Source organism: Pygocentrus nattereri, chromosome 1, assembly GCF_015220715.1.
Source record: "Pygocentrus nattereri isolate fPygNat1 chromosome 1, fPygNat1.pri, whole genome shotgun sequence".
NCBI lineage: Eukaryota > Metazoa > Chordata > Actinopteri > Characiformes > Serrasalmidae > Pygocentrus > Pygocentrus nattereri.
In genome coordinates this window covers 36912653-36936103 of record NC_051211.1, presented here as the reverse complement: position 1 = coordinate 36936103, position 23451 = coordinate 36912653, and the positions used below count along the sequence as shown (strand labels likewise).

Genomic DNA, 23451 nt, shown 5'->3' with positions numbered 1-23451 from the left:
TCTGGTCAGCCAGTCAATATCAGTCAGCAGTAAAGAGGCAAACCCCCCACTCCCGCTCCTAATTCCACAGCAAAAGAGAGCACAGCAGATGTCTGCGCCCGAAAAAGAAAGTCTCATGATAAAGTAATTGATTGCATGGAAATCTAGAGGCGTGAAAATCCATTTATCACAGGAGACGCTATCCTGCGCACCCATTTTTTACTCCCTACACTCAGACAAGTTCTACAACAAGATGTATGTGTGCCAAGCAGCGCCATTCATGGCAGGGGTATGGGTCATTAGCGTATGTACATGTAATTAAGTCTAACTGATAATGTATTATGTCGAGGTTTCAGATCATTCAAAGCATTCACACTCTAAGGAAGAATGAGCTGCTGATTAACATTGGTGCAAGGACTCTGAGGCCTGAGGTGGAAATTAAGGTGAATGCAAAACACAGACAAGAGATTTAATTGTCATCATTCAAAAAGAAAGAGAATAGACAGGGCTAAAATATAAGTCCAAGAGCAAAGCACATCTCTAAACCTGCTAATGGGGAACAAATCTCTGGCAGAGCTCAGCCCTAATCTATCATACTTTGCTCTATCATTCAGATTAGGGCCTGACTGATATATTGTTTGGTCAATAAAATCAGATGATAGTTACACGGATTTAGTGGTAACAAAAACCTTTATGATGAACCATTTTTTCTGGTATTTATTAATGAATATGCTTGATTTTTGACCACAGTTATTTCAGTTAATCATATATCTAAATTGCCAGTTCTTACAATTGGCATTGGTATCAAGTTTAATATCTGTGGGTCTTATTTTAGACATACACACACCAGAAGACACTGATAAATTCAGGCATGTTACACCTGCGCTAGATCCAAATTTCACGAGCGCAGTAAACTAAGAGCAGAGCCTGACATATACAGAGTCTAAGTGTAATGTGACATAGGGTCTAAATGTAAAGGTATTATTTTAATGGATTTTAAAGGAGATGGTCTGTCATGTGGGGAAAAAACCTGCAGCCACCTTGAGACCACTGAAGTCCAAAATGCAAGATAGATGGGACTGAGATGAAAAGTTGGACAGAGACCTATACATTTAGGCTACTAGGCATCTAGCTACTGATACAAATGCTTTAAGTGAACAAAAATATTGGAACGTGTGACTGACAGGTGTTTCTTGTGGCCTAAGTGTGACCTGTTAATTAAATGTTTAAGTGATTAATAGCTATGAATGTCTTCTCATGCTTCAAGCCTTGGTTTTCTCTTGTGAAGAGTATATTTGTTGTTTAAAAAAAGATAGATCAAAATAAATACTAGAGGGCTAATAAAATGAAGAAAGCAAGTCACTTTGAAGCTGGGAAAGAGGGAAAATCTATCAGAGCCATTGCACGACCATTGAGCATGGCCAATACAACAATCTGGAATGTGCTGAAAAAGAAAAAAGAAACCAGTGGTGTACCAACAACCAGACAACAGCAGCAGTTTATGACAGAAACACTGAGTACTGTGAAGAAAAACCCCAAAACAACAAATATGACAAACGTCCACTGGGCAGGGGTGAAGGTATTTCAACCCATCATTTGAAGAAGACTTTGAAATATTTTGGCCACACCACAAGATGCAAATATGGGTGCACTTTGTCCAATTAAATAGGACTTTGAGGTTGGAAAGGTTTGAATACAGATGACACCACAATATGCTCAGAAAAGCCTGGTGTGACCTACCCTGATACATTTTTCACAATAATAAAGATCATCATAGTACCTACATGTAATAACATGCCCATATCATTACCATCCAGAAAGAAATGTATCTTTGTGGGATTATGTAAGCCCATATGTATTATATATTTAAGTACCTGCTGTATATGTATTATGTTGCATATGTATTTTAATCATCCAAGTATCTAAATATGTCCCATATATATATACATACATACATATACATATATACATACACACACACATACACACTCTCTAGGCCTAAACTTAAAACCTAACTACAGTAAACAAAAACAACTGAAAATATACAACACACACACACACACACACACACACAGGTTCAAGCATCTATCTGTACTTTTACAATGAACATCCCCCTTCAATTCAATGGACGGTCACCTCTAGATGAAGCCTTGCAAAGAAACCACTTCCCATTAACAGCATTAAATTCTTTTGTACGGGAGCAAAATCAATAGACAACAATAACACCACCTTGCTGGCACTAACACACACAATGTGAGGTAAAGTAAAGCCAGGCCACAGCTTTTTTTTTTTTTTTTTTTTTTTTTAAACAGTTCAGTTGCGGTAGAAGTAGCTGGCATTGTTCAGGCCAGGTGCAGAGAAGAAGCAACAACAGGCAGGTAATAAATGCAGGGTGTCAGTGGTGAGACAGAGAGGGGACATGGTACACGTTTCCCAGCAGGCCCAGAGGCAGCAGGAGGCCCAGGCAGCAGCCCTGCTTGCACTGGTCTGATGCGGTAAGTCCCTGCCCGCACTGTGGCTCTGCTTCAAGCTCCTCTCCCAGCTGCTCACACACCACAGGCTATTAGTCAAAGGCGTCAGCGCCATATTAGCGAAATGGAAAACACTATTTAATCACCTGCACAGGTTTGTCCCTTTATTTATTAAAGCGCAGCAGGCAATGTGCTCCAAGTCTGGGTGGGAGAGGAGAGACAACTGGCTGAGGCAAAGCCTACAGTACATAAATTACCTGTGCAATTCATTTGCGAAATATACACCAAGAGGGAGATGAGATTATGCTAAATTACAGATGGTCATGTTTTGAAGAATTAAGTCTATAAATTACACCTTTCAAATTTATATATTTGGAAAGTTTTTTAGAGAGGAATTTCACATATTTTTCAAAATTACTGCATGACTCAATGGCTGAAAGGTAAACTATGTCAGACAGAGTTTGATGTAAAATGGTGCATTTAAGAAACACTTATAAAGTCAAATCTCTTTACAATGGTTGTGGCAAGAATCATGAGTTGTGATGTCCTCATTTCTAACAGAGCAATTTTATTTAGTATCCAAATTAACCACTGAAATTACACATGTAGTATACAACTTAGTTTGTACAGGTAAAGTTGAAAACCATTTAATTTCATTAAGAAAAAATGGCCCAAAGTTACTTGGAACGATGTCTGGTTCCGCTGACTTACATTTAAAGTAAAAGTAGTTTTTTTCCTTCTACTGTAATGTTACCATTTTGGAGATACAGGTTTTCTTCCAACATCAGTTATTTTATATATATCGCTGTTGTCTGAAGAAAACCTTTTATCTGTTTTGTTTTTCAATTTTTGACATATTTTGAAATTACTCTTTATATTGTATGCAGATTTCATGATAAATGGACTAAAAGGAACGGTTGCATAGAAGCTACATTATAGTCACAGTTGCATAGACCTATATTAAAACTAAAGTAGTTTTTTGGAAAAGGTTTTCTGATTTTCTTCAGACAACAGCAATAAATTGTATTTATAAATACACACACACACACACACACACACACACACAGACACACACACACACACGCACACATATATATATATATACACACACATGTATACATTTTTTTCCACGACCATGTGAGCATGATACTACAGAATTTGCCAGCTCTAGATGCTGTGTCTCTTGGATTTTTTTAGCTCTGTTTTTTAATTTAAGTTCTTAAAACTTGGTTGCAATATAATAAAACATCATAAAAGCTAGTCACAATGACAAATGGCTATAATAACTGCACTTAGCAGTTATGGCCCTGCCCTTCAGGGGATGAGTTAACAAAAGCTTTAGGGTACAATCGGAGGATGTCCAGGACATTTTGATTTTCACACTGAGGAAGAACTACTAGATTAAAGGTCTCCTTTCTGCTCTGTTCTGGCCATAGCAGCACTGTTTTGCATAATGGAGGAGACAGATACTCTTCCCAGTCAAGGTTAATGGAATGTTTATGGCAGGTCAGCTGCGGCGGGCCGCGAAAACTTCATCAAAGTTTTTTTATTGGGTTCCAACTGTCTCCTACTAAACAAGCAAGCCAACAACTGCTCTTTGAAAAATGGGGATGAAAAGGGAGGAAAAGAAGGAAGAAAAAGGGTTCGGATGCAACTTAGGGCTTTTGTAACAGGCTGCAGAACCATCAGTGATTTCCCCTGCCATTGCCAATCTCTCAGCGAAACTCTGTTCTGCCAACTACTAAATGCTGAACTACAGTAAACAGCCAGTTCTTTTTTTCTCCTCTCTGTTCTTTGCCCCCTTCTGAAAATAGGCTTAAGGAATCAATTTCAGGAGTAAATGAAATCTTTATTTTCGAGCAAGGAACTGACAAAACAAAAATGATTTCTACTTAGGGGAGCATTTGAGAAAATTCCTATGGGAGAAGGGGGGGTGTGTGGTTTGTGTGCAGTCAGCAGGATGGAGAGAATTGATTGTGCATTAAAAGAACTGTTCAAACGGTGACGCCACACACGCACACCCTTCTGCTGTCTTTGCAGAGCCCCCTGCGCCAGCCATCGCTTTTGTTATAGGATGATTTCCAGCTGTTTGAATTCGCTTCTCTCTCTCACACACACACACACACACACACACACACACACACACACACACACACACACACACACACACACACACTACCCTTCAGGGTTGTACAAATGAAGTCACATCACAACCTGCACACCTTCACTGTGGGTTCAATAGCATGGATCAATGTGATTTGATTGAGTGGGGCTGCCTTGGGTTGGAGTCAAAATGACAGATGAGCTAGCCATAGGCAAATGAAGGTCAGACAGGTGAATTGGATGTCTGTGTGTGTGTAGGCAGGGGTGGGTGTGTGTGTGTGTCCAGAGAGCACACACTGACACCAAGGGAGGGCCAGAATATCAAATCTCAGCTTCATTGTAGTTGCAGGCTTGGCACTTCATCCATCAGTGTGCCCATCACAGCATGGCACAGGGCACAGCACTTTCTGACTGACTGCCATGGGAGAAGCCCCCTGGCATCAGTCTGAATCTACACACACTCCATGTTAGCACAGTCCTGCAGGAGCCTTTATATAAGTTACTTAATGCGCAGTGTGCTGTACAGAAAAAGCAGCTCCAAAAAAAAAAAAAAAAGCTTAGGGCTGCATCAATAATTATACAGATAATGGTCGCATAACTTGGTTTAGCAGCCAGTTCCTTCAAATCAACCTGAGAAATCTACTCAACTGCTGACAGTGTGAATGACTAGTAATATTCACTAAACTCCAACAGAGTTTGAAGCTAGGAGATGTTATCAATATATTGTTCAGTTCTTTTTTTTTTTTTTTTTGCACAATAAAAATATTTTACAATTACTTCAGTTATTAAATATGTTTTTATAACTTATGGTACAGTATTAAATGTTCTAATTTTATATAGTAAATTTAATAAACAAAACATACATACATACACATATACATCTCTACCTGTGTGTGTGTGTGTGTGTCTGTGTGTGTGTGTGTGTGTGTGTGTGTGTGTGTGTGTGTGTGTGTGTTAAGGGTGGCGGAAAACTCGATTCTTACAGTGTTTAAACATTTAGTTTGTTTTAAAAGAACTGAACAGAGTTCTGTTAAAGTGAGTTAAATGCTTGGGGGAAAACTCAATTTATAGTGTTTTCACATTTAGTTTGTTTTAAAATAACCAAACAGGGAACCAACTGCAAACGACCGCAGTTCTTTTTATGTTCACAATGTAAGTGAACTCTAAAGAGGACTCCGTTTTCTTTCTGGTCTTTTGAGATCTCAGACCACAACTCCATTAGAACTCAGACCCCTTTCACAACACTAATGGTGTGCACAGCGCTCGCCAAGTGGGCAGCGTTCTCTGAAAAATCTGACCTATATCAAGTGATGAGAGGTCCACCAGACCCGCCTGCTGCTCTCCTACTGGCCACGCTGAAACGATGGGCCGAAGTGCATCGCACAAAATTGAGATTGTCCAAGCCCATGCCCATCAGATTAAAGTAAACATAACCAAGTGCAAGTGTGGAACTAAGAATATAACACACATTTCCTCTCTCCGTAACGTTACTTAATTGAAATGCTGATGTTTTGTTTGTATGAACAAGCCACTAGCTAATGTCTGACAGTAGTTAAATTTGGTATTTAGCTAACACGACTATTTTGCTAACTAGCTAGATAGGTTGCCTATCAAGTTTGAAAATGTACTATGCAAGTCCAATGTATTGTGAAGAACAGTGCCCTTACTTATGTCATTTTCTAAACATGTTTTATGTTTACTTCTAGAATTCATAATTAAGTGCAATTTGAATTGTAGAGACCAAGCACATTTTCACTGCTGTTACTGCACAACAGTAATAAGAAAAGTTTAAATAATTCAGCATTTAACAGCATGCAGAAGACAATCTGCTAGACTGCCTCTACCTGCAAGCTGTACAACATCCACCTCTGTCATAGATCTGCACTCAGTCACAGAATCACCCACTGCTGAAAAAAAAGCCCTCCGCTACCGATTCGACCTCTGTCACAGATCCAGCCTTCTGTCACTAAGAAAACCTTAGCTGCACATCCAACCTCCGTCACAGGTCCAGTTTCCATCTCTGAGAAACCCTCAGCTGCACATCCAGTTTCCATCACAGATCCAGCCTCTGTACAGATACCTTCTACCACAGAAACACCTTCAGCAGCAAGGCGTGTTCGTGTACAAACAAAAGTTCAATGCTCTCTCTGCAGACTTACACTTAACAAAAAACAAATTGAACATCCACATCAGAAGAAGGCACTCTGTGAAGATAAGGCACATCACAGACACCCACCACCTGTCTTCCTAGTGCATAGATCCACTCAATGGGATATTTGCTGTAGACAAATCATTTCACAAACCATGCTGTCCCATCCATGTACAAAAGAATATAGCAGGTGCGAGTTCAAATGTAATGAACATAACACCAACACAGAACTTGCTGCACAGAGTGGATTTTTTTCAGTTCGAGTGTCTCCATTTAAAATCACTACAGGTCTCTCCTTGGTCAGAAACAACATCAGTTACTCTAAAGGAAGATGTCCTAACTATCCTATATTTTTTTCCTTTTTTTAGGCATACTACATACTGCAAAATGTGCAGCAATTGTGGGCTAATGTTTCAGTATCAGGAGTGGATTGATGGGGTTCACAATTTTAACAAGCATTTGCTGATTTCTTTGCACATGTGCATCATCCTGCGCCATTTGCTTCAGGTTTGAAGAAACCTTCTTATAATTAATTTTGTAATATTCTTTTAATTTGATTAGATTATATATTTCACTAATGTATATCTCCCATAGACCCATCATGCTGTTAGCAGAGCTGTTGAGGTTTTGGAGACAACCACACAAAAGACCTTTCCTAGCAAGGATAAAATCCTCCATGCCTATATGCATTTCAAAGCCTTAACAAAGCATGACTACACATACTCCTGCATTAAGTGTGGCTATTCCCCAGCTGTTAGTGTAATGGACCTTCACAAAAAGGCAGTTTTTTAGTATGTCTGGTAAGTCCTTTGGTTTTTATTTATAATGTTTTCTGTAGATGAACAACTGAAAAGTAACATTCTTTTTTAGTGTCGCAGTGAGCGAGAATGAGGATCCACCAGAAGGCTATGATGGCCATGTTTATACAGAAGCCTTTGGGGAGTCTGTGACATCAGAGATAATTTCCAGGGGCTTGTTGTCAAGTCAGTGTATTTGTGTTTGTTAGATCTATCACATTACAGTGTATGTGATAAAAGTATGACTTATGAAAGTGCTGGCACAATAACATTAGATAATCACATTTTTTGTCAATAAATGATCTGGGTATGTGGGTTCATCCTTGTGACTTGGATTAGTTATTTATTCTAAGTATTATATATTATAAACTGCACCAAAAATAAGTTCTGTGCAGGGCAAAGATATCTTGGCTGTTAACAGTTCTGTGATACTGACTGGCTCCCACCATTTAACAGCAACCCACTGGACGCATCACTGTTTCAGAATAAATAGTACAGCCCTCCCGACCCCACCCCCCCACCATCCCACCCCCTTGCAGACCGATGCCAATATTACAGACTCTCTCGCTCACTCTCTTGCTCGCTCTCTCTGTTACGGTCACTCACTCTTTTCTCTTTAGAATTATTGCGCGTATCTAATGTTTTTTAAATGCTTGGTTGTAAGTTTCTGCTAGTTTTAGTCTTTTGAGCTAGCAAACTTCTATAGTTGGAGCCTGCACTTATGTCTCTAAAACTGTTGAAATGTTTCTCTCAGATTTTAAAAGCAAAGACTGGGCAGATCTCATATTTTGACTCCAGAAATCCCGTAGGCTTTGGACACCAGAGCTACCTTGTTGTTTTCAGGTTTAACTTTCAGGGGAAAAAGATCTGGATTTTCTTGTTCTTTGGTTCTGCATTCATAATTTCATATATGTTCATAATGATGTCTATATCCATACACAGTTTATATCCATGTTATTCATGCTGTTACAAAAGTTCATGTTTTGTTGTTCATGTTCATGTTTCAGTTTTGTTGTTTTAGGTTAACATTATACATTATTGTTATCATAGTTCAGGCATTATTCACACTCTTACACTACTCACTGTAACAGTGGGGTAGCTCTGGTTTAGACCACATCAAAGTTTGATTTTTAAAGAAGAACTGTTCTGTTATTGGTGGTATTTAACAGTTTAGCTGATTTGGGAAGAGGGACATTGCAAATGTAGGCTAAAAATATAAATGAAAACACAGACTTACTTTGTTCTGCTTTAAGCTTTAGCTCAGCTATAGCTGCTGACCTCCCACCTCTGCCAGAAGACGTTTCCTCAAACGTTGAATAGTTTCTTGTCCCTCAACTTTCGACTGTTGAGACTGAAGTCGCTTCTCATTCTCCAGCTTCTTCGAATTTTTGAAGTAATTGTAGTCAGCTATAGCATTAGTTTCCATGCTCTTGTAGTCAATATCCATCAAAGTACTAACTCTTCTCCTTGCAACCCTTGAGCAAAATAATTGCTTCTTTATTACACTTCCTTGAAGAGCACTCATCAAGGAGACTACTTAATTCTCATTCCGCCCCTTTCTACTATCCTATATGTCAGAGCACAGACATAACAGGTGGCCAAGCCATCAAAGACTGCACGTCTGAGAGGGAATGCTGAGGTCAATTAATAAAATAACTCATTCATGTCTTACCCGTTCTCCCTTTTTAATTTCAAGATGCCCAAACAAAGGCTGAGACAGTGATGCATGAAAGCTTATATACAAAGAATATACATTATGCAAACTACACATCTAAACATTCCCACTCTTGCCTTAATGCTATATAGCTAAAAACAGCAGTAGTAGCCACCCTAAAGGCAGAATTTTGTTTGTATTTGTGCCTATTTTTATTACAATTGTCATACAGTATCAGAAACCAGAAAGGTGAATCTATTTGAGATTATTTAACAAATTGATACTGTCTGAAGCAAGTGTGTAATGATTTAAGGATTTTGTAATGCTTCTGTTACTTGGTAGGTTAATTAGTCTTGTAGCTGAAGAAGCAAAGTTCAAACATCAAATATTTTTATCAGCTGCTTTTGGGCAAATTAGACTCTGGTAAACTGCACAACAAAAACAGCCTCACAAAACAAGGCTGAACAGCCACAGAACAGGAGAAACATGTGCTGAATGATTTTTGGACTTAGCAGAGTCACAGTGGAGTGCAGCCGAGTTTCATTATGCAGTACTTGGTTTATGGAGTCAGAGAGAGAGGAGACAGTGACTTTTTCGAGGCAGCTGCGAGAGCAGCCGCTGGCACAGAGAGGATTTAAAGGTCAGGCAGGCTTCAAGACAGCCGAAGTTCTTCAACAGCGGCGAGAGAATAAACTGCTCATCTCCCCATGTTCCACAGATTAAAATTTCACAAACACTGACATCTAGGTAGAATACCAACTGAGCTACAAGAGCACATAAATAAGACACAGTGACTTAGTGAGAACAGGTCAGTCCAAGAGAAGGTCAGTCTGCTTCCTGAGAGGATGTGTGCAAGAAATAGGGTCTAGCCAATATGAAACTTGTCACTGATACTAATTTTAAGCAGCTAAAAATGCAGACAAACAATATCAGCCAATATAATTTAGAATGGACGTGCAGTCAGATCAATTTTAATGTTCAAGATCCATAAAAGCTAATGAATGATAATCCTGTTAACATTGGGGGGGAAAGAAAAAAATACAAAAAAATTCAACAAACACATTAAATGACAAACAGTTACAAAACAAGCTGATTACAAATACAGACTTCGGTCAAAATTAACATATGGCTTACAATTTACTGCTGAAAGCCAAAAATCTTAGACGCTCTTTATATTATTTTATAAAAATATATAAAAAGAAAATAATTTTTATAGAGCAGATCACTGAAGAGACACCGTCTGTTAATAGCTTATAGCCCAGGTTTGTGGAAAAATGGGTGGTCTTTCAGTTGGCCAAAAAAACAAAACAAAAAAACAACTGTGAATTCAGTTTCTACTACAACCCCAATTCCAATGAAGTTGGGACGTTGTGTAAAATATAAATAAAACAGAATATAATGATTTGCAAAATCCTTTTCAACCTATATTCAATTGAACACACTACAAAGACAAGATATTTAATGTTCAAACGGATAAACTTTATTGTTTTTTGCAAATATTCACTCATTTTGAATTTGATGCCTGCAACACGTTCCAAAGAAGTTGGGACGGGGCAACAAAAGACTGGGAAAGTTAAGGAATGCTCAAAAACACCTGTTTGGAACATTCCACAGGTGAACAGGTTAATGGGAAACAGGTGAGTTCACAAGCAAGGATGGGGTGAGGTTCACCACTTTGTGAACAACTGCGTGAGCAAATAGTCCAACAGTTTAAGAACAACGTTTCTCAATGTGCAATTGCAAAGAATTTAGGGATTTCATCATCTACAGTCCATAATATCATCAAAAGTTGTTATCAGTGCAAAGTTCAAAAGCCAGCATCTCTGATGGTATGGGGTGTGTTAGTGTCCATGGCATGGGTAACTTGCACATCTGTGAAGGCACCATTAATGCTGAAAGGTACATACAGGTTTTGGAGCAACATATGCTGCCATCCAAGCAACGTCTTTTTCAGGGACGTCCCTGCTTATTTCAGCAAGACAATGCCAAGCCACATTCTGCACGTGTTACAACAGCGTGGCTTCGTAGTAAAAGAGTGCGGGTACTAGTCTGGCCTGCCTGCAGTCCAGACCTGTCTCCCATTGAAAACATGTGGCACATTATGAAGCACAAAATACAACAACGGAGACCCCGGACTGTTGAGCAACTGAAGTTGTTGAATTCCACCTACAAAGCTTCAACAATTAGTGTCCTCAGTTCCCAAACGCTTATTGAGTGTTGTTAAAAGGAAAGGTGATGTAACACAGTGGTAAACATGCCCCTGTCCCAACTTCTTTGGAACGTGTTACAGGCATCAAATTCAAAATGAGTGAATATTTGCAAAAAACAATAAAGTTTATACATTTGAACATTAAATATCTTGTCTTTGTAGTGTATTCAATTGAATATAGGTTGAAAAGGATTTGCAAATCATCATATTCTGTTTTTATTTATGTTTTACATCCCAACTTCATTGGAATTGGGGTTGTAAAAGGACTTAAAATTACATCACCCATCTATTTGACTGGAAAGAAGACAGCTATAGTTCTCATATGACACCCAGCTTTTAAATGTAGCTTATGAAATACAAAGTTATAAGAATATGACGAAGTGTGTTTTGGAACCACCAGTTCCAACCAAAAGAATTCTTCGCCATTGTAATTACTTTTCTCATTTTCTCTTCAGAGAAACACTGTGTTATAATGAGGTATATTCAAGCTAATGGTTAGGTTTAGATTTGGATGAAATTCATACGTGTTTTGTTATTTTGATCATGATCTCTTCTTCATGATCATATCCTCTTCTTGGTACGCATGTCAGTTCAAGTATCTCAACTTCCACCCCAGTTGAAGTCACTCAACTAATGTTTTCTTTCTTTCCCTCTGACACACAGGTTTCCAGTCGCATCTCGGCATGCCTGTCTGACATCTCTACATGGATGGCAGCCCACCACCTGAAGCTCAATCCCAGCAAGACTGAGCTGATATTCATCCCTGCGACTACAGGTCCTCATGATCTTGCTATCTCATTCGAGAACTCCCGGATTGTTCCATCTGCAGAGGCAAGAAGTCTTGGTGTGACTCTGGATGGCCAGTTATCGTTCTCGACTCACATCGCGAACCTGACTCGGTCATGCAGGTATCTCCTGTACAACATCCGGAGGATCCGACCCTTCCTCACCCGAGAAGCCACCCAGGTGCTAGTGCAGTCTCTGGTCATCTCAAGGCTTGACTACTGCAACTCGCTCTTGGCTGGTCTTCCCATGCAGACCATCAAGCCTCTGCAACTCATCCAGAATGCAGCAGCACGACTCGTCTTCAATCTGCCCAAGTTCAGCCACGTCACCGTACACTGGCTTCCTGTAGCTGCACGCATCAGATTTAAAACCCTAATGCTGGCCTACAAAGCCAAAAATGGACCAGCCCCTACCTACTTGATGGCAATGGTAAAATCTCGAACTGTACCACGAGCCCTTCGAGCTTCGAGTACAGCTCGGCTTGACCCGCCATCCTTCAAGGTGCACGGAAGACGAGCGTCGAGAATGTTCTCTGTACTGGCACCCAGGTGGTGGAATGAACTCCCACTGGCTGTCCGAACAGCAGAGTCTCTTGCTGTCTTCAAACGTAGACTGAAGACTCATCTCTTTACACAGCACTTAAATGAGCACTGAATTATAAGATGCACTTATTTTATTTATTGTATTGTATCTTATTGTTATTGTATTGCATTGAATGGCACAGAGTTCTGCGTTCAACTCTGTTTCTTTTTCTCTTGGTGTCTGCAGTGACATTTTGTTTCTAGCAGTATCTGAGCTCAGCACTGTCTTTTCTCTAAGCTATTGGTGACTAGCAAAGATACTTTCTCTAGATTGACAAAGCACTTCTTGTAAGTCGCTCTGGATAAGAGCGTCTGCTAAATGCTGTAAATGTAAATGTAAATGTAAGTAATAAGAAATCAAATGAAAATTATTAATAAATTAAATCTGTATCTTTACGCTATTAAACTGCATAAAGATATTCACAAATGAAAGCATGAAAGCTTGCTTTGCATTTAAACACATGAGCAAGCCACCTGTGAAACCACATTGCAAGAAAACATTTCAAAGTGTAGCTTGATCAGCATGTGGCAAGAACATGTATAGCGTGGAAGAGATAAAACTCACAGCAAGATTGTGTTATAATGACTGAACTGGTCTACTCACCGAGAGAAGCTTCCATGTGATGGGACGAACTTGGCGTGGAATTCCAGACCAGCTCAACTTCCGCAGCTCCTCTAAAGGGGAGACAAAAATTATATACAGTGCTGTAAATAAGTATTTGCCTCTCACCCAATTTCTTTTGCCAATTTGTCACATTTAAATGTTTTAGCTCTCCCAACTAATTTTAATATAGATAAAGACAGATGAGTAAACACAAAATGCAGCTGCAAATGACTGTCCATTTATTAAAGAGAAAGATTCATTCAAAACTTATATCAACCATGTGAAAAAGTAATTTCCCTCTAAACCTCATAACCGGTTGTGCAACCCTTGGCAGTCACAACTTGCAATCAAAGAGTTTCTTACATCACCGTGGAGGAATTTTGATCCGCTCTTCTTTACAAAATGGTTTTAATTCGGCTACATTGGAGGGTTCTCGAGCATGAACTGCCCATTTAAAGTCTTGCCCAGAACCTCATGGGGATTCAAGTCAGGACTTCGACTCGGCCACTCAAAACCGTAATTTTGTTTCTTTTGAGCTGCTCAGAGCTGGGCTTACTTGTGTGCTTCAGATTATTGTATTGTCACGTAACTCAACTGTACTTAAGCTTTAGGTCACAAACTGGCATGCAGATATTCTCCTTCAGGATTTTCTGGTAGAGAGCAGAATTCATGCTTCCATCAATTATACAAGTTGTCTAGGTCCTGCAGAAGCAAAGGACTGTTTCAGCCTGGACTGCCTTTTGAATGAGGCTCAACACAGGGCAGTTATTTAGAAGAGAGGCAATTGACATATCAGTCACAGCAACAAAAATAGCCTTTTTGATTTTAGAAGACAAATAGCAGAATTAAAATTGTCAGGTAAAAATAACTATAACTTCATAAAACCACACAAATGTTATAAATGGACCTCAGGGAAAATATAAAATGTAGCACATGAGCCCATTAATATATATATTTTTGTCTGTCATTAACGGCATTCTGACTATGCTTTCGCTTACTAGCGAGAACTTCAAAGCTCTTCCTGAACTCAAGAACGAGCATGGCCCAATTATGGCTTACAAACGGACGTCTAATGACAGAGAAAGTGCATGAAACATACATAATCTGTAAATATCTTAGCAGAATTATTAACAAAAAAAAAAAATTACCCAATCCCCAAAACTTCCACTCACTTGAACTAATTAAAAAAAAACAAAACATTATTTTGAATGAAACACTTTAAACCATACAGTTTAGAGCATGGACAAGAAATCACAAGATGTCTCTGAAAAAGTTTGTTCCCGGTTGAAAAGACAAAGTGTAAGACCTGCTTGACTTTTATGACTAAAATGTAAAAACAAGTTGAGGAAATGCAAGCAGGGTCCACTTCATTCATACCTCATTCATTATTTCCAGTGGCAATTTATTTGCACAGCCACTTGAAGGTAGAAACAGTCAGCCTGTTCCATGGAAAAATTCCTAACAAATTCATCCTCGATCTCGCAACTCGTATTCATGTATTGCATTGTTACAAGAGCAGGGCAACTCATCTGAGCTTAAATGAGGAAGCAGGGACAAACAGCTCTTTGTTTACAAAAAAATATATTACGCATTTCTGACTTCATTTTCCTGCTTCTTATTCAGGACTCTCATTGAGAACTGGTACATAAATGTAGCACCTTGATTCGCTGCACAATACAGCCACTCTGAGCCAAAAGCAGATGGGATTCTGTGTCAATAACAAGAAATATCTAGACACTGAAAACAGGCTACAAATTGCATTTTCTGAAAGCTATGGTTATAAAAGCATATGTATTCATACTGAACTATTTGGTGCAGTCCATTCTAAACTGAATCAATACAGCATTCACCAATTCCACATTCCAAAGATGACATGAGCCTGGCTATGCAAACAGCTTTTAGACACTGCTGATAACCAAGCTGATAAGCAAGGTCTACTTACTTCTTGAGCTGATCATATTTAATTTCAGTCATTCAGTCTTGGGAAAACTAGAGAGCCTGGCAAATTTAATGGGCATCAACCACATTAAGCCTGATCCAATTCCCATCCTTTGTTTCTCTATTTACATCACCATCATAGAAGTGCTATAAACAAACATTAGCCACAACCTGCAGTAGTGTGGTGTGTTTTCAAAAGTTAAAAAATAAATAAATAAATAAATAAATAAAAATAAATAAAATAAAACAGTTTAGAGGTTTGCAGTGTGAAACTATTTCACAGTAGAATAAGAAAACTAATACCTAAACCAGATTATACTATTATACTTTGAATCTACTTTCTGGTGTTTGTCATGACTGCCATTTCGTAAAAAGCATGTACAAAACACACCGCTTCACAGGCGTCTGGTTTAAAACCAGCATCAGCACGTTCAAAAGACTGCTCAAAATGGTTATTAAACACTATGTACTTATACAAAATAAAGTGATTTTACTGCACAATACTAACTAACTGGTAGCTAAATTATTACAAAGGGGTCAATCAAAATAAGCCTAAGCCAATACTTTGATTGAACACTTTGATTTGATTTGATTGATGAACACAATAAAATAAAAAAAGTTTTTTTTTTTTTTTAAAAACAAACATCACTCTAGAACATCACATTATTCACATACTAAAAATTAGGGGCCAACTGATTATATATAATTATATAATTTTTTTATTATATAAAATACATATAACAAATGTATGTTTCCAATCATCAGAATCAGCATTTTACTTGTTTGTGGCTTTTTACATCATGAATATGCATCTTACAATCATCTTACAACACAATCATGACTGGAAAAAAACACCTGGAGTGCTTTTGGTTCAATGTCCTGCCCACTGCCTTACTGGATTGGTCAAAAATAAATAGAGTATAACCAATCAATACCTGTAACAACATCTGTAGCCTGTCTCAATGTATCGCCCATAGCAATAAAACAATGTGAATCAATGTGCAAAATGCTCAAATTCACAGTAAAAGTGCATGCATTGCTTTTGTTGACTTGGATTTTAAAAAACAGGACCAATTCATATATGTTTATATGCATAAACATCTTTCGAACAACAATTCACAAACGCTAAATAGTCCTGCTAATGAAGAGAAAGAGCGGGTTAGCATTTGTGCAGCTAGTATGATTACAGCTGTCTACCACAGAATAAGTTTAATTCTTGTTAACCAGGGATTATGGGTTTTAAGTTGGGGTTGTTGAAATTTTCTGAACAAACTTAACAATTTAGTTGAGCTACGTCCAATCAGACTGTTGATTTATGGTGCTCTGCACATCCTTTCCCCTCCTCACACCTTAACCTGTGTGTGTTTTAACGACGTCCCCCAAAGCAACCAGCAGCAGGTGAAGGACGTTTAAATCCTTTAAAACCACTTTCCCACTTGTTGTTGCTAACTGAAGCCATACTGATGCAAAATCAAATGATAATGAGTCAAATTCGTGGTAGTGAAGTCCAGCGAATGGTGCTGGAGAGGCCTTTAGCCTACTAGTTAATCTAAATGTTAGATTTTTAAATAGGTCACAGGGCCAATCCGACCATAATCGGATTACCGCAGTTATCTAATTATTCAAATGGTCATGTAAACAGCATACTCCAATTTCTTAGATCAGAGTAAGGTCTAGAAATGTGATTAAGAAATCCAATAAAGAGAAGTGGACGTTAGCTCAGTGATCAGATTTCTCAGCGCATGTGTACTCTTACTCGGATTTCTTTCAGATTTCTCAGTCTTGTGTTGCCACAAGATGACAGCAAAAGACTTTTGGAGCGACGGTGAAACCAAACACATGCTTGACGAAATGATTTTAATATCTCCGAGATGGTGCATTTTCATAATTTAAGGTAAAGTTTTATTTTAAATAAATAAATAAATAAATAAATAAAGTCGCAGCATGGGTTTTACAGCACATTTAGGTCAAATCTTCTGCTGTAACTTTATTGGCTGGCTGCAAAGCAGAAATCCAATTACTGCCTGAATCATGTAAACCCAAAGTTTTCCCATTATCTGACTATTCAAGCGCATGTAAACGCATTGATTGGATTACTGACAAAACTTTCCTACGATTATCGGATTCTAAGTGCATGTAAATGCACTCAGTGCCACACAACACAGTACAGGTTTGTTTCTGATTAACTGAAACAAGTGTAGAGTATAAAAACTCTTGTTCAAATTAAACAAGATTAAGTACCAGAAATGTTTTTTTTTCTAGTCCTGATTTGGCATCGCATCAGATTGTAAAATAAGCCATAAGAGGAATGATGCAGCCATGGGAACCAATCTGTGACACGATTAGAGGTTGCTTAATTTTTAAATGAGAATTGCATGTTGAACACATTTTCGAGTGATGGAGAGTAAATTCTAGGAAAATCAATTCATCAGCTACAACAGAAGCTGCGTCGACACCTGGTCAACAACTCTGCCTGGAGTCGACTCTACAGCTACTTCAAACAGATTAAGGGGTGAAAGACTCAACCAGGACATCCCTAAACATTACCTGAATGAATGCTCATTATCTGGAATCACATAATGAACTCCTATGTCTACAACAAAAGATGTGTCGAGAAGTACATGAAAAAGGCTTTGTTACAAAAAAGCAGCTGCTGGTCATTCATTACAGCTGCAATTTCTGAAGCATTAAAAAAGGATTTTTAAGCTGCAACTTGTTTTCTCTGTACTGATACTGAAAACACACTGAACCATAAATGGCACTGTGCACCGATCCGAGTTTGGAGAACCATTACACCTTTACTGAAGACAGAGAATGATGGCTCTGTCAAACATTCTGAAAGTGTAATCCATTTTTCTCATTACCAGCTATATAAGTGTTGTTGAGTTACAGGCTTAATCTCTCCACCAGGCCTCTGTACACTGAGAGGAAACTGAATGGCATCTATAAGTTCTAGTCTTTAAAAACATGGGTTTATTTAAAGAATGTGTGTTTTTAAGCCTGCACAAGAGTGTTGGGATTCGCCATGAGATGTGAGCGTGACAATTTCCAGGGCACACGGTAGATTATTAACTTTACTCTGCATCGGCTGATTCTCAGGACGAGCGCTAAAGGCAAGAAAACAAAAGCGCTGGGAGGATTCTCTGAAGACACCACCTACACCAGCACAAACATTATATACAGTTATTAAAACACACTGACACGGCCCTACCATCAGCAGATCACGAGTTCGATCCCTAGTGATGCTACAGCCATCCGTAGCCGGGAGTCCAAGAGAGCACAACTGGCTTCTGTCTGGGTGGGTTGGATGGCCCCCCCATCACTCAACACGATGCTAGTCAGTGCAGGCATCTGTTAGCTGTAACGAATCTGGCGGTTGGCGATTTCCTCCGAGAGCATTCAGTTGTCCAAGATTAAAATCACTAACACCAGTAAAAATTGCAGTACCGCATTTTCCAATGTATGAGTAATCCCATCTAAACAGTGCTTTAGTACAGGTACTCTATCAGCAGTTTTCAATTCAAGAGCAGATACTGATTCAATTGTATTCCATAACTTAAAGTATCACATGTTCTTTCCATGTAACCAAGATGATAAAATGCTAAGAAGCACATCTGTTCACATTACAGGCAATGTGTCTTTAATAAACACTCAAAGCTTCTTAAAAAGCTAAATTTTGCCAATATCAATAGAAACCTCGGTCGATTTTACCAGCAAAATAACTGACCAAGTTTTGTAAAACACTATTCTCAGTCTAATGAATACATCTCTTTCGCTCTATGACTGCCTTAATGTTACACTAGCAGGATCTCAGGGAGCAACCTGCTTTGTGCTGAGAGAGTAGGGTAACAGCAGCATGGTCTCATCAGGCAGGTAAGCAACGAGTGCATGAGCAGCGACGGCGGTGGGGAAGTGACACGGCGAAGGCCAGCTTTAATGAGCAGCTTCGTGGCAGAACTATATAGAAAAAGCACTCAATTCATTAAACACGAAGCCACTCAAGGGTGCCTCTCCTCGGCTCGCACCTTTGAACCCTCATTTGCGCTGTCAGGTACAGAAATTAGCCAATGAATCTTCTGCCCTGGCGCTTAATTAAACTATCTGTTATATTTCCTCTACGTGGCATTAATCTCACAGTAGGCTTGGACGAAGATGCGCACGCTCCTTCTCTTTCTCTCTTCGTCTCTGTCTCTCCCCAGGGAGATGACGACCTCAAAAGCGGCCTTGCTCGCCCGGCCGGATGGACATGGCTGAAAAGCATCTGGGTCTGGAACAAGAGCATCTGTCTGGTAGGTGCACACCACATGCACAGTACTGGGAAACAGCAGTGTGCGGAATTACGTGCCAGAAACACGTAATTCAAGATGCCTGGTGTCATTTCTTTTTCTCCAAATTGTGTCATGGGCTTTTTTTTTTTTTTTTTTTGCTGGAAAGTATTCAAGTTCACATTTGTGCTTGCTTATGACAAATATAAGACTGATTAAACTAATGATAACAGGCTTCGTTCCAAAAGCAATTTCTAAGTTAATAATGAGCTTCTATTTTCAGCAAACATAATTCTTTATCAAAAAATAGAAACCATAATTTAAAGAACAATGTAAATGGGTGAAAAAAATGAAGTGCATTTTGCAAAGGTCCTGATCAAATTAGACATTTCATTAATATATCTTGTCTCTTTTCCAAGAATATATGATATTTCCATGAAGCAATTGTCTTCTAGGCTAAAAGATATGAGATGATATGAATCAAATAACATAGAACACCTGCAGAGACCAGAAACACCAGAAGAAAATTGGAATGCCTCAGAATAAATAGAAATTAGAGAAGTGGTAATAAAACATGTTCACCATTCACAGAGTTACATGTTGGGTATGCCATGCTTGTAGTATGTAGCTTCACAACACAAGTTTGCAGTCTCGTGTATTCTTCATTAAGGGGCTTGTGAGGGGAAAAAAATGCCTTCTGTTGAGATGCAATAGCCAGATTATAACGCGCCTCTGCGTCTTTGTCTTCACATAAAGTGTAAGTTGTAAAGCTGCAAAGTGTTCCTCTGTATTTGCTTTGTCGAAAGTGATGCTTAAGTCTCTGACTTACAGAGACTATGAGAAATCGAATACAATTACAAAGAGACTACAAAATCTTGCCACATCCACATGACTTCCAAGACAATGACAATGCCAATAACAGTTGGAAAGAAATTCTGAATGAGAAATATTGCTTGAAAACAGCATCTGGGTGCATGGGCTGAGCCACAAAGCAGAGTGTGGGACAGAAAGAGAGGTGGGGGGGACACACCCCATTTGTCAAGAGACTGGAGAAGTGTCAGTCAAAAGCACTGTAGTGCAGCAGCGATCCGACTGGAAATGAAATAGTTGGCAGGCCAGAGCCATGCAGTATTCAGACACTATTGAAACACCACAGTGAAGTGAGGCAACTAGCCAGGAGGGAACTTATTCAGAAAGGAGAAAAAAACAAACAAACCAAAAAAAAAAAAAAAAAGAAGAAGAAAACAACGCATCAATAAACCAACAGGCTGCCCCTATCTGTCAGTTCACTAGCCTTAAAGACAGAGTCCATTTTTAAACCTAGAAATAAACATACATGCACAAACTACATAATTATAAAGCCATATTTTAACCTCTTTTAATCATTATGAAGATATTAGCAGGGCAGGGATCACTTATCAATTTAGTAATAATGCCATCAATAATTGCAATGAAACTGATAAGCAATGAGCCGATGCTTCCATTTTGCATGCATCAGCATTCAGCACTCCAGTCTGCTATCCGAAACTCCAGTCCTGATTTTACATTTACACAAACAGCAGTGTGTCAGACTGGTGTGCTGGCACACACAGAAAACACCACCAGAAACAATATTTTCAGGCTTAATTGTCCTTTATGGTAAATTGTCAAGGTCATTCAAATCAAGTGGATCAGTGCACTAAAACCTCCTCTGAAAACCTCCACAGTCCAGTCTACTATTTATTTAACAAATAGAACACAGAAAGAAGACATGCAGGAAAATGAAATGGGTTCGTAGAGTAGTAATGGTTACAAAGTTATAATTTTTCTTTAAGCCAGTGAAACTCATAGATGTAGACACTGAATAATGGCCCATTCAGCTAAGAAAACAAAAAAGTTCAACAAGCAGCAGCAACTCACAGGAGCTATGTGTGGTGGAGTCCGAGGCTCTGCTTCAGCCCATTAAAGTGGGCCAATAAATTATAGGAGCGACCATGAGCTCTGACCATGTTCCAGAGTTCTGACTCTGGAGATGTAAAAAGCATTAAAGTTAATGATTAAGTCTGTACTCGAAACAGCCTAATACATACTGAATGTGTACTGATTGTGCACAAAAGTAGTAAGGAACATGCAGTATGTGAGTCAATATGAATTTCTCCAGTACTCCAAAGTAAGTAGCCCTAGATTCAGCATTACATGGGTTCATAAATGATGGCAAAATTAAAGAAATTAATCTGTCCAAATGCTACTGCATACAGTGCACTGTTGAAGCCCCATCAGCTTACTTTGTCTATTTAATCTTTTTAAGTGACCTTACTGCATAGAAAACATGGTTAAAACAGTAACTAAGTTTATAGCTGTAAAGTACACAGCACTGGTTGCAATGCAAAAAAAAAAAATAGAAATGACTGACCACATGTAGGAAAACATCTGTGGCAACTAAACAGATTTACCACACACATAAATCCAAGTTTGGCTTTGGGGATGGGTAGAAAACAACACCATCCACTCTGTCATTGTATCCTTTTTTACAAGTGCTAAAGAAGTGCTAAAGAGCAAAAAAGCAGTAAAAGACAGTTGCTAAGCAGTGGCTGGAGGACTAAGCAAGATGTTGAGATAGGTCTGACTGGCTCAGTCCCAGATGTTAGTTGTATAGCCATGCCGCATCACTGTAGTATGACACACAGCTTTTGTCACATACTGTATTAGGACTGGGCGAAAGGGGGATGAAGATTTCACTGATGATTGACAAATAACTAAATGTTAATGCTTAAAATGCTAAAAAGTTGATCATCGCCATGAATTATGAAGAGCAGCGTGTAGTATAGAGTATATACTGCTATAGTATGCAGCACACAATATGCAGTCGTCCCTTCTGGCACCAATGGAAACTGTCTTAGACATACTTTGCCCAGATTTATTGATTTATTTTTCGCAATGCTAACATATTGCAGAAGGGCCCAATATACAAGTCCAGTTGAGTTTCTGTGGGTGTTTTGATCAATCAGGGTGTTTATTTAATCCGACAAAACACAATTATTCTTGTTAGAGCAACACTCATCCTGTCTATATCAAGTTCACTTGAAAATTTTCAGTGGCAAAAAATACATAATAATCATTCACAAACAGAAGTTCAATATAGATATTTTTTCAGATATTGTGCAGACCTAGTAACCAGTAAGCTATTCAAAAATGCATCCTACAAGAGGCTATCAAGCGAATGAAGCAAGGCCAATTATGTCAACCTGTTAATTGAGGCGCAGACAAACTCTGACAGTGTAAAAAAGCCTACATCATAAGGAAAGGAGCTTTTCATATTTCATATTAGTTCACTGGTGCCAAGCGGAGTTGTAAAAGTTTAGTTTGGCTCTAAACCTTGTGAAGGAGTTCGTTGACGGTGCAGTTAAGTCAAATAAAGGACAAAGTGACATGCGGCACACTCGTAAACTAATGGGAGCCTTGTAAAAAGATACTTCTCTGTATTAGCTGATGCTGCTCAGGAGGATGAAATATAGTCCAGGTGGCTGGGGAGCATACAGTAGGACCCTGTCACTTCCTTGCGGCACTCAGACTAACTGCACTGCCTCCTTTAATTGATTGCATTATAAATTTGCCTACTTTTTCACATCGCTTGCGTCATTATCCGGATACAACACTCAAATTTTTAGATATATATAACTAAATAAAAAAATAACTTCTTCACTCCAAAGAAACTTTTTTTCCCCACTTTGGACCCAGCGGAGAACAGTTGTCGAGTTAAATTTGTGACCGATGCACAATGAGAGCACAGTGATGAAATTTAAGTTCCTCCTGAGCTGATTCACTCGAAGTTGAACTGCATACGGGCTGTTAGTCCAGGCTTATAAGACAGCAAATCTGTCTGGCATTAAAGTAATCTCATGAGTCATACACCCACAGTTTAAGACATTTATTCGG

General features: G+C 38.8%; 1 protein-coding gene across 2 annotated transcripts in view; it reads right to left on the bottom strand.

Annotated features, from left to right (window-relative positions):
* Positions 1–23451, bottom strand: part of tbc1d22a (TBC1 domain family, member 22a) — a 211767-nt gene that overhangs the window by 159523 nt on the left and 28793 nt on the right. For both annotated transcript variants that reach the window (XM_017697029.2, XM_017697028.2), the window contains exon 5: positions 13334–13404. In XM_017697029.2, the coding sequence (XP_017552518.1) occupies positions 13334–13404 (71 nt within the window). The remainder of the gene's footprint in view (positions 1–13333; positions 13405–23451) is intronic.